The sequence below is a fragment of the Argopecten irradians genome, chromosome 15 (genome assembly GCF_041381155.1).
Source record: "Argopecten irradians isolate NY chromosome 15, Ai_NY, whole genome shotgun sequence".
NCBI classification, from domain to species: domain Eukaryota; kingdom Metazoa; phylum Mollusca; class Bivalvia; order Pectinida; family Pectinidae; genus Argopecten; species Argopecten irradians.
Genome location: NC_091148.1, coordinates 23,989,881 through 24,008,285, shown reverse-complemented (window position 1 = coordinate 24,008,285; position 18,405 = coordinate 23,989,881). Strand labels below are relative to the sequence as shown.

General features: G+C 36.6%; 1 protein-coding gene across 1 annotated transcript; it reads right to left on the bottom strand.

The window, feature by feature from the left end:
• Positions 1 to 572: 572 nt before the first annotated feature.
• On the bottom strand, positions 573 to 3,256 carry LOC138308693 (uncharacterized). The gene is made up of 4 exons (XM_069249725.1): positions 3,145 to 3,256; positions 1,599 to 1,918; positions 1,031 to 1,198; positions 573 to 818 (listed from the first exon to the last, which is right to left on the bottom strand). The coding sequence occupies exons 1-4, from the start codon at positions 3,254 to 3,256 to the stop codon at positions 573 to 575; spliced, it is 846 nt and encodes a 281-aa protein (XP_069105826.1).
• Positions 3,257 to 18,405: the final 15,149 nt, after the last annotated feature.

Below are 18,405 nucleotides of genomic sequence, written 5' to 3'. Positions count from 1 at the left end.
GATCTTTCTGCTTTTGTTGGTCGATGCATAAGCTTGGATAAACGCGTGTAATGGTCCATTACTACGAGGATATATTCGTAACCACCCTTACAACGCTCTAGATGAAGGAAGTCGATAGAAACTAATTCGAATGGGAATGTTGTTTCTATAGGTGTTAATGGCGTATCCCGGCGTTGATTTGGACGTTTATCTTTCAAGCACAGACATGAAGATTTCACAAAACAGTCTACATCTGTCCCCATGTGTGGCCAATAGAACCTTGCTCTTGCTAAATCGAGTACTCTGTCGACACCTAAATGTCCCATGTTGACATGCAGCTCATGTAGTACCTTCGAGTGAAATCTATGAGGTAAGACCAGTTGGACTCGCGGCCCTTTAGGACCTGTTGATCGCCTCTTCAGGAGACTATTTTCATCTATATACAACTCTGCCCTTCCCTCAGCAAGGCCTAGGTATCATGCCTTAGTTCAAGAATCCCATTTTGACTAGGTTTCTTATTGTCTCTGAGAAAGCTCAATACTGGCCCAATGTCGGCATCATCACGCTGTACTGCCCTAAGAGTGAGAATGGAATTAGTTTTGAGTCCGCTGACAGTCTGTTCTCAACGTCACATACTTTTTCACTAAGGGAAGCCACCCAAACGTTTTCTCCCTCAGACCGGGATCCATTGTCTCGGTACAGTATGACATCATGCGGCTCAGAACATCAGCTGCCTTGTTTTGACGTCCTGGTTTGTAATAGATTTTGAATCGGAAGTCCGCTAGCTCCGAGACCCATTTCAGACGTGTGGCATCGAGTTTCCTCCATGTGAAGATGCACTGTAGTGGGTTGTTGTCAGAATATACAGAAAATTCTTTAGCACAATTTACCAACTATCTTCTGCTTAGCGCGAGCGCAGAGCCTGTCCCTCTTGAGAACTTGTATTGTCCTGACGATCGCTCTGTAAAAAGTCATACAGGGGTTTTGCTTTTCGTGCAAAATCTGGTATTTAACGGCGATAGTAGCCAATGAAACCGAGTATTTGACGTACCTCACCAACAGTACCAGGAGTTTTCTCTTTAAAACTACGCACTGCCTCTGTGTCTGCAGGGTCCATACAGTAACCATCAGGCGTGACCAGGTGACCCAAATACCGTACTTTGTGCTTAAATAGCTCGCACTTGCGTGGTTTAAGCTTAATTCCGATTTGTTTGAGTCTCTGCAGCACAACCCGTATATGTTCCACATGTTCCTCAACAGATTTACTGTAAACTATTATGTCATCCAGGTAGGTTAAACATAACTGATCCCTCGATCCATCTAGGCACTCGCTCATAAAATGCTGGAACGTTCCTCCTGGTGCCCCCGACAAGCCAAACGGAATGCGATTCCACTCGTATAAACCTCAGGGGGTTATAAAAGCAGTATAATGTCGACACTCCTTGCTAACATACCCCTGATGGTAGGCCTTTCCCTGGTCTAGTAGTGTAAACCACTGACTACCTCCGAGACTATCAAGCATCTTGTATCCTTGGAAGAGGATGACGATCATCAATGGTTTTCTGATTCAAGCGACGGTAGTCACAACAAAGTCTCAAACTCTGATCCTTTTGCCTAACACAGACAACAGGACTCGAGTAGGATGACTTTGACTTTCTGATCCAGCCCTTGGCCAACAAGTCAAGTAAGTAGTCTTTGACCTCTTGGTATAATGGTTTTGGGATGGAAGTATAGCACTGCTGAACGGGGGTCTTATCTATAAGATTAATGTCCATTTTAAGTCCCGATGCATCACCAGTATCATCCTCAGATTTCGAGAAAGCATACCTCTCATCACTCCGTAGTTGTCGAACAACTTTATTCTGCTCCTCTGAAAGACCGGAATCCGTCAAATCTACTAGTGGTTCCCATGTGTCATCATCTTGAGTTTGGTTGCTACCTGACGCAGTTTGATGTATTGTTTGTCACAACTACCTTCACAGTGCTAGTTTTCCCAGTTTTGATTTTCACCAATGTCTCCATAAGGGATAATCCATGTATTTCGTCCAATGTAGGAACAAACAGTGCGTTTATCGGGTGTTCACAATTATCTCCCCTGACAACAGCTCTTATTGTTTTAGCACCGTGCGCTCGAATTACCAGGTTGTTACGGCCAGTGCGCGCCACACCAACATCCTCATCCCTAGCCTGACGAAGCAGTGCGCACAGAGATATTACATCACTGTCCTTAAGGCTTGGGAATGCCCCTTGTGGTAAATTGGTGTCCATAGTTGTAGCTAGGTGTTCAATTACATTGTAGCCCAAGTAGTATCGGCAACAATAAACGGCACCGAGACGGTGGTTGCTGATTTGTTAAGTTGAACTTCGATCTCGAGCATTTCCCGAAATGGTACAGCAGTACCGTTGGCAGAAATATGGACAAATCAGGGACTAAATCGGTGATTGGTTTCACCTTTTTCTGGGTAGGTTTTGACATAGCCATTTGTAATACAGTCAAGATACCTGTGCCCCAGTATCCCACAGAACATCAGTCTTCACATTGTTTAAAGTTGTCTTGACAACACACTTTGAACCTACCACAAGTCTAGCAATTTTATTCTTTAATTTTGGTGCCAAACTCAACACATTTCCTTTTAATTCATTGACAGTCACTTTCCCTGATGAACCTGTCTCCAAAGGCTTGATTTTCTGATATAACTGCTTGTGTTTAGGCCACGCCCTCTTCCGACACATGTGACTACAATATCTCGCTGCACCACATCTGAGGCAAAGCAATGTTGGCTTAGCCTTACTATAATACCCGCAATAAGTAGGCTGGGACATAGTTTCCTTGGGTCCTCCTTGTTCCTCGGGAGTAACCCTTATTCGTTTCCCTGTTGTTTATCTTTCCGAGCCGCTCAACATCCACGTTTGAAATGCTCAAGGCGGCCGCAACGAAAGCAATGGTTACCTTTCAGGTTATCGGACTGGCGACACGAGGGACACCCATGACGTGGTGAATGTTCGGCCGTCCCAGAACTGTGCTTTGTTTTTAATGTAGCTCCCTGTAAAGCTTCTCGGAGCTCGGCTACCTCTGCTTTGATTTCTTTCAGTTCAGTGGTGAAAGGGCTCTCAGTTTTACAGGGGTGTCAGTGCACGTGTGCACCTGGTTAACGGTGGTGTTACTCTTTCGACCAAATTTGGAGTTTCTTTCCATTTCCTTGACAGAAATTTCATTCATTTCCTTGATGAGATCCTCGTCCTGTTTTGTTCTCTTCAAAACAGCTTCAAACTCCATTCGTACCGCTTCACTCCTGAGACCGGTAAGGACTGAACGCTTCAAAACAGCTGACTTAAGCAAGCTCACAGTCACAATGATGACGACTTTTTGAATCAGATATTCTGTGTTTGACAGCAAACAAGAAATCCGAATCTGTTTAAAGGAATTAACGCTCCGCATGCAGGAAAATCAAACTGTCATCTGAGGTCTAGGTGAACCGCTCTATTTAATTCATTTGTAAATTTCAGTTGAAGTATTACACTCTGACATACGCACACTTGGGATACATGAGGCCTAATTATAGCCCCCTATCAGCTACTTGCCATAATGAAAGTTCATGGCGCCCTTCCAGATATCTCTTAAGTCCTGAACTGGTTTGGCACAGCTTTAAACAACGTCCATCCAACAAGCTTTCGTATTCTGGGTACCCTTTTCTTTTTCTTCTAGCAGTATTTGTCCTGAATTAACACTAAACATATGGTATTTTTCGCATTCTTGGCATCAATCTGACCATATTATTTTGAACTCACAGGCTGTTAACCATCGTTGAAAGTCCGTATCTTGTGAAGTAATCGCGTCAGAATGTGATTCCAGGTTCTGTCTTCACCTCGCGCTCCAAGAGTTGTATGGGATTCTCCCAGCATCAAGTATGAGTTTTTGGGCAATAATCAGTGCAGCCAAGTCTTTTTCCTCTGCAAAAAATTTTCCTGATTCTCAAACCATTTTTGTATGACGCATATTAATGCGAACCTTTGTTTTTTATATATTTCCTCTCTTCGACCATTACTTTCATTACTGCTAAGCCACCTTCCTGAAGATCATTTTGAATGTGGCCTGGTTAATCTTTCCTAAAGTCATCACGTAATTCTCATCGAACTGTCAAATCCCGGACGAAGCCCCCCAAAGAGTTGTAACTCGTGTGGTTTGGACAAATCCAGCAGGCTTTTCAAATTTTAATGGCGTCCGGATACAAAGTCACGTGACAACCAAAACCGATTCGATAATATTTTTGCTGCTGCAACCTTGCGAGTTATTCCCTTTTTCCCCACATGATGCTCCGATTACGTGGTACCATTAACATTAAGCTATTATAACTGGTAATTAAAACAATATATGGGTATCATCCCACATGACTAAAATAAATGAACATTTTTGATTATAACAAGATAACGTGATAGGTAACCCCGGAATATACGAGAATATAACTCCCTTTATATATTGAGCGCTATGCAAGACCAGAAACAATACCACTTTTATAGACTAATGTGTGTCTCGGCCTAGCGTACATAAACCCCCAGAGCCCATGCTACATAGGGTCGAGCGCTGATCAACAGAAGACCAAAAATGGAGCGCTGCGTCAAGGGAGACGCTAGGAATAAATTAAAGATTAGGTCTTAAGTTTAGATCAACCTTAATTACGATCATGCAAATAGTTTGTCCATCAGGGTAACCCTCTAACCTGTAAAGCCCCTCATTTACAGTACGAAATTCCATTTAATGAAACCGGATATATTTTTGCAATTTTGGAGCTATCGGCACCTTGCAATAGCATGTCAATATATACCAGGATATTTTTCTCTCAAAATAGGTGTAGTTGCGTTGGTCAATTTTTGATATTGTGGATGTCAGTTTTTATTTGTGCTTTTCTCTACAAAGGTATCCTCAATTATCGAAGTTGGTCCGCAAAACTACACTAATTCCCCTTGACAAAAATAAGAATGCTGCAGGTACAGTGCACTAAAACACAAAGCCATCGGCCGCAATAAGACCCCACATCTTCCCCCCTACACACACACACACACAATTGACGCGGGTCTGAAAACTATGTAACGATACCTATCGATCACGTGAACATTCTCTATATACCGTACTGAGGATGAATATATTTAGTATATCTCAATTTGAGCCACATGTGTGTCTTAATAAGATAAATGCTTATACATGTATATATAATTAAAAGTTGATGTTGCCTGTAGTGTTAGATGGTGAAGTGTAGAGTTCAAATGCAGCAATGTAGTTCCATCAAAGTTTAATGAAGGATATGCGGTCCTGGGAGTCTGAGGATAGCCAATGTAAATATTGAAAGTTCTTTATGATATTACTGTATCTATATATTTGTTTGATGTATATGTTCTGTTGTAGTGAGGTTATAGGACTCCAAACACAGGTTGGGAGCTTCTGTTGTTTATTCGTGGAGTCCTTCAAAGAGTGAGTCCCCGTTTACTATTCGAAATCTTAGTTTATATATATATACAATGGGACATTCAACATCAATCATATTTAATAAAAACAATGTTTGTCATAGTACATATCCTACTGAAGTAATTTGACCCACATCCTTGTCACGAACACGCTTTCTAACTTGAATAATAGTGTATTTTTGAAACCTGATGACTTGGTGCATGATTCCTAAATGCAATTTCCTTCAAGGTTTTCGTACTTTGAAAGTAACACAAAATATAAATCAAAACAAAAATAGAGCAAAATTGACAGTGTAGATTCCTACTGAATTTTGGATCATTACGCAACTTTAATAAAAAAAAATGAGCCTTAGTACTCACCAAGGACTTTAATAAATCTCATATACGTCCTTGGTGGTATCACTTGAGATAATAGGATCTGACAACATACCCATTAGAGGTCATGTCCAGGTGACCTTTTGGGAAATGTAAGTCCAATCAAATAATTACTGCTGAAAAAGTGGGAAACGTAGCTGTACATAAACCTAATTTATTACAAGTCTACATCATGAGCGTTAGGCAGAAACGTATATGACATAAGTTTTCGAAACGTATGAGGATGGTCTAAGGTCACACTTGACTGTGTAACCTTTACCCCTAACCCTTTCCACGCATCCTCCTCCTCCTTTCGATCTTCTATTGTTTGGAACGAATTTACGTTAAATCCCATATCTACTGCATTTCCATTTTACTCAGCATACGAATTAAAACAATTTAATTTCAAAAGGTGAAGTAGCCCTACATGCCCATCTTCGAGAATAGTTTTTGACTTTCCATTTTATGGCGTTCCATATGTTTTTTTTTTTTGAAATGAGAGATTCGTAAAATTAATATTACCTGTGCATCCTTTCGTCTGCTTCAAAGAGTTCTTTTGAAACGTTTGCCAGACCATCAGTCCCCTGCAATCGCCATGAAGAGGAAAAAAGAGGAAATGTAAGAGAATATTGTTTAACGGTACTATTTCTGTAATTAATAGCATGGAGCAAAAACATCGCATCGAGAATAATGTGTTTTAGTAACGGATTAGAGCACGCTCGATGAAAGTGGACAAGTGAATGGGTGATTTATGAATGGAGACTTATATTTAACCGATTTCTTGGGTATTTTTCATTTGAACATCTCCCAAAGGTCGATTCAATACTCCATAGCACTAAGGTCCAAGTGGTTATTTAATTCATCGTCATCAGGGGTTTTGGATACATTAATTGAGGTAGCCTAGTCTAGAGTTAGCTGAAACCTCTACAACAGACACCCACAGACAAGTAAAGGGTTAGTTTTGGGTTCGTGGTTTTCTACCGCAGGAACTCTCCGCGCTAAATTTGACAGGAAACTAAAAAAAAAAATCCCCCCAAAGCTGTTGTGGCTGAAGGGTCAGCTTGAGAAGCAGTATATGTCAACCAAAAGCAACCTGTCTTATTTTAATCTTAAAATTTTGCAAATGGTTGCCATGGGTTTCCCCTTGAGTGAGGGCGGGGTTTTGAAAAACAAAAGTAATGAGAACTGACGCCAACACAGCAGAATACTGATGACTGACAAATTGAACTTGTATTAACAAGAACTTTATAGGCCTAAGCTTATTCTAAAAACAAATAGTTATAAACTACATGTCAATTTTAACTGATATACAGACATGCATTCATATGAAAAAGATAATTAACATTTGGCAATCAATAGGAAAAAATACTTTTGGAAGATGGAGATCATCTACCAATGGTAACTGTTTTGTTTTAACCCTGATCCTTTTTGACTGGTGTATTGTTTCATCTTTGATGCTGGAAGGTACAAAATAGTACAGTTGTAGTAAGACTAAAAGGTTACACATTTTGCCACACGGTGTGGAACTACGAGTTGACACGGAGTGTCACAAGGTTTCCGACAACAGGGAAGACAACGGAGTGCACAAGGTTTTAGACTACAGGTAGACAACGAGATTGCAGAAAGAGGATTTAGACTAACAGGGTAGACACGTAGTGCACAAGATTTAATAACTACAGGTAGACAACGAGTGCAGCTACGTGTGAACACGGTGTCCCACTACAGGTGGACATCGTGTCAGGTAAAATGTCAACTACAATCAAGACCATCAGACAGAACTAGATGATGTGCCACAGAGATTGTGAGAAAATATGTATTTATTCTGCAGTCTATATGGACTTTGACAGATAGAAATATTCTATTGAGCGATCAGAAACATAATATTTATTGCATACATAATAAATTGCGTTATATTACTGGAAATCATTAGTACTGTATTGTTTTTATTTGAAGAGATACATATAAAAGTAAACAATGTATCAATATATATTATCATACAATTTAATTTATAAAATAAGGACGTTTATTAGAAGTTATGATATAAGCAAATTAACTAACTGCGTACGGTAAACACACAGGTTAAAACCACGTACTGGTTATGTATCATCAATGGATAGTTCAAGTCCGCATTTTACCGAGTAAAATCTATTTTTCTTAGCATAGTGATATGTAGTTTTAAAGATGAAATTCTTTTTCGAACGCATAAAGTGATGAAACTTGCATGGGAGTAAAGATTTTTCAGTGTTAGCAAATCGTCGCCCAAGAGATATTTTGATCGGCAAAATATTTTGATAAAAAAGGATATATTGATGGGCATAATAAAAGCAAGGACATCATGATAAACATAAAACAAATATAAAATTCTTCATAAGATGTTTAACTATGTATGCTATGGAATATAGTTTTCTAAACGGCAAGGTGCGCGAAATAGTTTTAATCCTGTCCAAATGTATATACGTATACATTTACTTCATAGAACACTGGCGCGATTGCAAAGCAATTGAAAATATGTGAAAATCGTCCCATAGACGTTAAAAATCGGCAATTCGTCCATAGACGTTAAAAATCGGCATTAGAAATAACATTTTATTGTGTCAACCGATTGAGGAACCTGTAAAGCACTGGTTTATAGAAAGCAAAAATCTTAGTATCAACACTGTTCAAAGTACCGATCGGAAATAAATGTAGGTCACATGCCTGATAATAAATTAAACAGACAATCAAAATAAATCCAACTTATACCCATTTAAACTTGTAGATTCATAGTTGTCTGATTTAGATTCTGAATTTGTCACAATTATTTTAATTCTAGAAAAACTCTGGATAATTTGGCAATATCCTATTTATGACCCTTCTTTACAATATGTGATCCATACATGTATACATAGTATATTGTACACTTAAAAATATGCCTGCTCGAAAGGTTAGACCCCTATGGCTAGGACAGCAGTTGCCATGGTCACTTGGACTTCATACTGTTCCATCAACCGACACGGATATGATAATCTAAATTACCTAACATTGGTCAGAGTGGGGCCAGGGGCCTGGGGCTTCTTTGGGACACCCTTCAATATGTTCAGTCAAGTGTATCACAGACTAACAACACCTGTATAAATGAAGTACCTTATCCCAACCCCAGGAGGTCCATTTATAGCATGCTGTACTTAGGCGGCAGCCTCTCTACATATACATTGTACTCATCACACAAATATAAGCAGTAACAGTTATACAACAATGGTAAGTCAATAGGGATATGTATTTTAATCACTGGTAGTGCATATTTAATTTATTTGATAATGAAGCTTTATATATTAAAATAAAAAATAATCAAAATACCAAGTGTATAATTTAACTAAAACATTTATTTCAAAATTATTGGAAAATCATATTTCATCCAATATCTTTTCATTATTTAATTTTTTTTACACTGGCTTTTTACATATCTATCAGAAACCTGATTATCATGAATATGTATATAAAATTACCATATTACAATGTTGAATAAGTACATAATCTAAATTAATTTTGATTATAATATATACATGTATTATTGGTAAATTCAAGGTTGTGACAGACATGCTTGATTTAACGCATTGTACAGCTCCCGTCAGCTCCACTTCAATGGCTGTCTGTCATGACAATAATTGAGGTGTATTCAAGCATCACTTACTATATGTTTTGCCAGCTAGTTTTTACCTCATCCAATACTACCCCCCTGCCCCTCCCCGGGAAATGGTGTTTACATGTTTACCCCAGGCTCTACAACAAACACCTGTACATGTATCTAATAAGAAATGGTACTTTTGTGTTTCAAACTCACAAACCTATATGATTTTTAAAAGGTAAAGTGTATTTGTTTGTCTTAACAAACTTCCATTGAAACAAGTTCTAAAATCACATATTATATAAAGATTACTATCTGCCTCCATTCTCATATAAAGCCGTGCAAACACAGAAGACAACGATTCTGCCCTCTGGCCATCTATCGATGGTCACCTTGAGGTACCTGTATAGCTGGATTTCTGTGGCTTACCTGTATGTTTGACAAGTTATAATTATTGGACCACTGACGCAATATTACGGTCAAGATAACTTTGCGGGGTTGGGATCATAAACATATTGTGTTTACCGGGTAATTAAGAATTAAAACAAACTGAATTGGGTACTTGTAGGTAGACTATAGCTACGTCATAAAAGTTTGAAGTGGATTTATTCTGCATTGCTCTTTTAAAGGACGTTCAGTTTTTAATAAAGAATATGTAATTAAGGCTATTTTTACGTACAATAATTTTAGAACTTGATATAGCAAAGAAAAATATATTATAAAAGTGTATATTTTTATGAAAGACGATATACAAGGGTGTCGCTAGAAAACCGATTGATAGGGACCAAATCTTTTTACTTTAAAAGCTATTGTATTACTCGAGTATAATGATTGTATTTACTAATAAGCTTAAATTATATAAGAAGAAAAGTTGTCTCAAAAGCACAATTAGGAATGGTTTTTTGCCAGTAGCTTTTCTTGCAGCTGCAGATTGTAAGCTCAAAAGACTTTGTAGACAGAAAATTGGTGTCGTCTTAGTAGGCGGGTACGAATATTCCAGTTCTAGTTTTTGCCGCAATTCAAAGTTGTTTTTGACTTATATTTACTATTTCATGTAAAATTTAATGCAATTTACCCATAAAACATTGACTTTTGAAAACGTAATATAGATAATTTAAGATATGAAATGGAAACTACTGATATAACATTAAATAGACATATACTTAATGAATACAAATTAATCTTTATTACTTTTGCGGTGAAAAGGTTTTATTCATGTATACTGAAAAAATATCGTATTATATAGTACATTAAATTGTAGATGTTGTAATTTAAAAAAAGAAACACTAAAAAATTATAACTATGTATTATTTCAAATTGAAGAACGTGTAGGTAGGGATTACAGGTTTCATGTTGGGGACACCAGAGGAGTTCCTCAATCATGAGGCAGGAATGTGAATTTTCTGACTAGTAAATGTCTTTGTATAAAGTGACAACAGGTGAAACTTGTGTTTACTGAATTGATCTTTCTGTTGGGTTTGGTATTAAACCTCAATCCCCAGTGATTATACAAACACACACACCCCCCAACAGTAAGTTTTACCTTATATAGTTCACACAACATAGTGGCAGGCCGATAATCAAAAATAAGTTGATATATGTCCTTTCCGATTCAAAGTATCAATTATGAAGAGTATCCACAATCGCAAATCAAATTGGTAAAATGTATGAAGTGGACTTAACTTTGACATATATAGGGGTAGTTTAACAGATATCCTTTCATTCTTTTCTGCGTTCCTATTAAATCTACTCTAATTCTCGTCAGAAAATGAAACATATGAGTATTTTAATTATGACTTTTGTGTGAATATTCCATATCCACAGAAAATATAACACTGAAAAGTAAATTACAATAACAAATTTTGATTTCCAAAATTTTATTTACCTGCATGAAACTGAATACAATTAAATCTCTATATCAGTTGTGAAAAATAGAGGGTGCAGGGAATGGATGTTGCGAGGTTCATTCATAAATATAATGCTGACTCTAGTTTGATGATTGAAGTACATGTATATTTTACAAATATTTCATTTTCTTTGTTTTTGTACCAAATCTGACTTTCTGATTGGCCGATTCTTTCTTCTTCATACGAAACTAAAAGCAAGATGACTATAGTCTGTTTTCAGAAAAAAACCCATCTAAAAACTGGTCTAAAAAGCAATAAAGATAACAGAGACCGTATTTTAAAGGTGATTAAAAGCAGCGCCCCCCATGGTCATTTTCACCCCGCCACCCTGGAAATCACCAGCCCTCTGCGCCCTCATTAGGGAAAACACGGTAATATTTTTCTCCATGTGTATTTCCATAAGTACTAATTATAAGATCTAGACCTGTGGCTTAAAATCCACATGCATGTTGACAGTTCCACGATCGGCACTTCCAATAGTTGGTTGTCTCAGATGACATCACAAATCATTGGAACTCAAGGAAGGTAAGTCATAGAAAAAAAAATTGTCGTCAAAAAGATGTGAAGATTGTTTTCATTAATTTTACTTTTTAGAGACAAAATATAAGCAAAAACTAAACTGATATATGTTTAAATTGGACATACAAATGTTTCTAGCATATTGTCTCATTTTCCATGTCCCTTTTGTTTTTATCACCTTTAACACTCCTAATGCAGTACAAATCACACCGACCCGCTACATTTACACTTCTCCCCCTGTTTTTCTTCAGATTTTCCTAAATTCCAACCCAATATTTCCATAGGTTCCACAGTCAGCTGAGTGACAGTAACCATTTTTAACACTATACTTTATTACAAACCAACCACACCGACTCGCTCCTTTTACATATGTTAAAATCATACAGTACTTTTACTGTTAAGGAAAAACCTATTTTCTATTTATTTTCATTCTGACATCCTCAAATCATTTCCAACAAAAGACCCGCCCCTTTAAAGTGCGCTGTATAGTAAATTAATTTTCTACCTTGAAGACCTTTTTGTTATGGAAAACTAAAGAAAGAGGTCAACTGACATTTGGTGATAGCTGTCATATCCACCATGATCAATACTTTTTATCTTTTTCTTAGTGCATAGTTCATTACCGCTTGGCTACCTGAAGTGTTCAGAATGTAATGGGTAAAAGGCCATTATCTCTCAGTGCTAAAGCCATAATATCAGCCAGTTCATTCAAAGTTGTATTTTCTATCAATACAGGTAATATCCTCTGTCTTTTGTTTGTCTGCTCTCAAATATTTTAAATCTCCTGGTAGTACCGTTCTGTTGTCATATATATGACGGCTAGATACTGGTGGGTACACATCATAAAGACATATGCTAACTATATAGTTATGTTTTATTCATCGAAATGTCTACGCAGATATGAAGTATTTATTTAGTATTTAATAAGTTCATAGTGCTGGCCTCTGGTGTGTTGTGTATTGGTTAAGGCCAATGACTATATGCCAGCCTGCAACATTGAACAGTGGCATCATTTAACTACGCCTGTAGTTGTTAATAGCCTACAACACAAAGTATAATTGGGGGGAATTCTAAACCACGGCCCTTTGTGATCAATGGTGATTATGCTATATAATTGCAGTAAAAATTGGACATACAATATTTTGTGGAAGAATGCGAATCTTGGTGCATGGAGCAGTTCTTTAATAACGCAGGTCGTGCTTTAAGCCATATAAAATGGCCAAGTCAGTTAGTATGGCGTTGTCTGGTGATCAAATCTAGCGCAAATGAAGATGATTAACTACAAATAACTGCAGTGGTATTGGATTGTGTACTGATTACGGTGTGAGACCTTCGTGCTGTAATTGTTTCTCAGTAATTCACACCTGTTTACAACTATGGTGATTTCAATGACCAGACTCCATGTTCAGTAGTGTTAATGATCAGATTAAATTTTGATGCCATGCGAGGAGTTGGTCAATAAGTAAAGATACATGTCCATGGCTACCGGTATGAGGTTAATGGTAAATCTAACGCGACAGTCATCCTTGGAGAACTGTATATAACCATTCATATTAATTATTATCTTCAGCTTCATGATCAGAATCAGACAGTTTTAACAAAATATTGTCTGTCAGCGGTGTGAGGATCACAGTAAACCTGAATTACACCATGTATTTTTCACAAAGTAAAAATTAGACTTCCGATCCGAGATATTTCACAAAAGGAAAACAATTCTGATCCAAGATATTTCGCAAAAGGAAAACAATTCTGATCCGAGATAATTCACAAAAGGAAATAAAGATATTTAACAAAAGAAAAACAGTTCTGATCCGAGATATTTCTCAAAAGGAAAACAAATAATTAACAATTCTGATCCGAGGTCTGTAACTGGTGAGAGGATCAGAGGACACTTGGATTACACTATCACAAGGCAAAATGAAAACAATTCAGATTTGATTATGCAACAATACAAACAGATATGATAAAACCTATTTCCGGACCGATACTTCTCCATGTAAACGTTTTTAAACTGTTTTGTTTGTAGTGCTGTGATAAGAAATGTAAACAAACAAATTGGATGCACTTGATGGATTGACATTTTTATTTTAGGACCAAACTCTACCTTTAACTCGCAGTCAAGGCTGGAATATTTTAAAGGTCAACAACAAAATTTGATGCACAGATGTTTTGGAGGTGCACAGGAATTGTGACTAATTGATACTGTTTACATATTTTATGATGTGCAGATGAGCTGTGAATAACTGATACACATTTTTTTGGAGTTGTCACTAAGTCTGTGGTATTTGTAATATTCTGTGATTATATCAATCCTATTCTGGATGGAGATTTGTCAAATATGTACATGGTCACTCAGGAGAAAGATTACGTGTAAATTGTAATATCCATGAATCCGTTCAAACAGAACAACAAGAGGAGAAGGTATGTACACCTCCATTTGTAAAGTTATATGATATTCAAAATATTTGATTTATAATGCACAACACAAAAATGCCAAGGAACTCCTAAAATAATATGAAGGGAGTCTGTGGGACTCAACGTGGAAGGAATTTAAAATGAAAATTATATGTTAATAAGATGAAGTAGAAGCTATGTCGTCTAATTTTTCAAAATCATGTACAGTTATTACATTACAAGATATATTTCTGATACAGCATAGAAAGTTTTATAAGATCTACAATAAATTTTAACAAAAAGAGTCCAATGTTATAAGGGACTCCCACACTTCAAACCTTGGAGTTCCTAGCTGGGGCACCCAAAGTTAAAACGGGAGCAAAAATCCTTGATAATTTACACCACATTTATACCTTGGATACAAATTTATATTTATTTCAGGGTAAATATAATACTTTCTCTTGATTCTATTGAAGAAAAATAGAAAAAAGGTTTTTGTAGTGGCCCTAGGCTTATAGGAGCATTTACATACTGTAGAGAGAACCTAAAAACTTGTTTTTATCACCTGTATTTTGTCATCTATTGAAGCTAAATTTAAAATTTAAATCATTTTGTCATTAGCTTGAGATCTACCACTGAGTTGTGGTGGGCATAATTTAAGTAACATCATACCATTATAGCCCTCCATTACCATGATAGATGGCCATGTGGTTTATTTCTACCATCACCCTTTGCTATGATGGCCAAGTACATTTTTGTAATTTGGTATGAGGACTTATACTCTATCATTAGGTTCTATCACTTCTGAGACTCTACCATTTGTGCTCCACATTTAACCTATGATAGCCAAGTAAGCATAAATACTAAATTGTATTCTACCACTGACCCTCTGCTCTGGTGGCCCAGGAGTTACATGTAAGACGACCTATATTCTACCACTAGATTCTACCATTTGTCTTCCATCTGTCAAGCTATGATGGCCAAGTAGTTAGTTATATGTAGAAATGATGTTATGTAATTCTACCACTGGATTCTACATTTGTCTTCCATCCTTCAAGCTATGATGGCCAAGTAGTTATATGTAGAATGATGTATGTAATTCTACCACTGGATTCTACCATTTGTCTTCCATCCGTCAAGCTATGATGGCCAAGTAGTTATATGTAGAATGATTGTATGTAATTCTACCACTAGATTCTACCATTTGTCTTCCATCCGTCAAGCTATGATGGCCAAGTAGTTATATGTAGAATGATGTATGTAATTCTACCACTAGATTCTACCATTTGTCTTCCATCCGTCAAGCTATGATGGCCAAGTAGTTATATGTAGAATGATGTATGTAATTCTTACCACTAGATTCTACCATTTGTCTTCCATCCGTCAATCCTCCGTCAAGCTATGATGGCCAAGTAGTTATATGTAGAATGATGTATGTAATTCTACCACTAGATTCTACCATTTGTCTTCCATCCGTCAAGCTATGATGGCCAAGTAGTTATATGTAGAATGATGTATGTAATTCTACCACTAGATTCTACCATTTGTCTTCCATCCGTCAAGCTATGATGGCCAAGTAGTTATATGTTAGAATGATGTATGTAATTCTACCACTAGATTCTACCATTTGTCTTCCATCCGTCAAGCTATGATGGCCAAGTAGTTATATGTAGAATGATGTATGTAATTCTACCACTAGATTCTACCATTTGTCTTCCATCCGTCAAGCTATGATGGCCAAGTAGTTATATGTAGAATGATGTATGTAATTCTACCACTAGATTCTACCATTTGTCTTCCATCCGTCAAGCTATGATGGCCAAGTAGTTATATGTAGAATGATGTATGTAATTCTACCACTAGATTCTACCATTTGTCTTCCATCCGTCAAGCTATGATGGCCAAGTAGTTATATGTAGAATGATGTATGTAATTCTACCACTAGATTCTACCATTTGTCTTCCATCCGTCAAGCTATGATGGCCAAGTAGTTATATGTAGAATGATGTATGTAATTCTACCACTAGATTCTACCATTTGTCTTCCATCCGTCAAGCTATGATGGCCAAGTAGTTATATGTAGAATGATGTATGTAATTCTACCACTAGATTCTACCATTTGTCTTCCATCTGTCTACCTACCACTTTGTCTTCCATCTGTCAAGCTATGATGGCCAAGTAGTTATATGTAGAATGATGTATGTAATTCTACCACTAGATTCTACCATTTGTCTTCCATCAACCAAGCTATGATGGCCAAGTAGTTTTATGTAGAATGATGTATGTAATTCTACCACTGGATTCTACCACAAGCTCTCCATCTTAAGCTATTGTGGTCAAGTGGTTACATGGAAGATATGACCTACCTTATAAATTTTACCATTAGATTCTACCATTGGCCCTTCATCTTTATAAAGATATGGTCATGGCAAGTGTTTACATGTAAAATAACCTATATTTGACCAAACATTCAAATGATATAGATACTTGACAAAGGAATTTGTACCCGAAACTAGGTTGATTCTTTGGTGCACAGACTAAATAAAAGGGAGACAGGAGAGTGTAAAATTTCTGGATTGCTTTGATCACAAAAGCAACCAAGGTTCAAACCCTTGTCTGACATCACAAGCTCTTTGGTTTTGGCATCACAAGCTGTTACATACATGTGGGTCCATGGTTCAAACCCTGGTCTGGTATGGCAGGCACTTAGGTTCAAGGTTTGAACCTTTCATTTTTCTGCTCCTCTTGCAGTAGAATCCCACAAGATTTGTTACACTTCATACACACTGTGTATCAGGGTGTAAAAACTAGACTGTATAGGGTACACATATACTGTAGTGGTATGGAGATTCCTGTTTATATAATGAATAATTAATGTGATAGATAGAATTCAATTGATATTCAGACTGTTAGATATTTACCGTTAAATGATCCATTCAGACTGTTAGTCTATTAAACGATTTATCACTACATTTAATCTCTAAACGAGCAATGCAGTTAGATTTTAATTATCATAATGACTGTGTATGCAGATTTTTTGTTTGTTTACAAGCGTCTAGACTTCTTGTCTATTAATGTGTCAGATTTATTCAATTGCTATATGGTATGAATTAATTAAAACTTTCCACAGTGATCAAAAGACCATAGTACAATTTCACAATCATCGCAGATCACTATTCCAAAAATGAGTATTCTGTAACAGGGACGTTTTTTGTTTGTTTGTTTGTTTTGTTTTTTTAAGTAGGCCTAGGTACTCTGCTTGGGGCAATATTCATCTCATTATAATGATTGTGGTTCATGAATGCATGCGTGGATTCATGATTGCTTGGATAGGTTTCAATAAATATTTTGTCAATGGCTTTATATTTTCATGAATTGAACTCTGTGTATTTAACAGAAGTTGTCTTAATTTTATGATGGGAAAACCCATTGAGATCTGTCGTAATTAATGACTTAATCGACAAAATTGGTTTTCTTGAAAATAAATTGGTTAAATTATATAAATATTTTATAACCTGGACATCTGCATTTCTAAACCTTTCAAAGAATGACCAAATTTATGATTTAAAATTTTGGAAATTTCAATCAATTTCAAATCTCATTCATATATTTATCCTGTCTGCTTGATAGCACTTTGCTCAATGGTGTACTGTAGTTATAGATCGAATATCTTCATTTGACCTCATTGACCTTGAGTTGAATTATTGACCTTGAATGGACTTATTGACATTGAGTTGACTTATTGACATTGAGTTGACTTATTGACCTCAAATTGACTTATTGACCTTGAGTTGATTTATTGACCTCAAGTCGACTTATTGACCTTGGGTTGACTTATTGACCTTGAATGGACTTATTGACATTGAGTGGACTTATTGGCCTTGAGTTGACTTATTGACCTCAAATTGACTTATTGACCTTGAGTTGATTTATTGACCTTGAATGGACTTATTGACTTTGAGTGGACTTATTGGCCTTGAGTTGACTTATTGACCTTGAGTTGACTTATTGACCTTGAGTTGACTTATTGACCTCAAGTTGACTTATTGACCTTGGGTTGACTTATTGACCCCTAAAAATGAATTTTTTTTAGCCTTTGAATTGGAAGAGTTCAAATGTGTCTTCCGGGATGAATGAGTTAAAGTCCCATTATGTTTTCGTAATTAATTTTAATCATAAAAAAATACA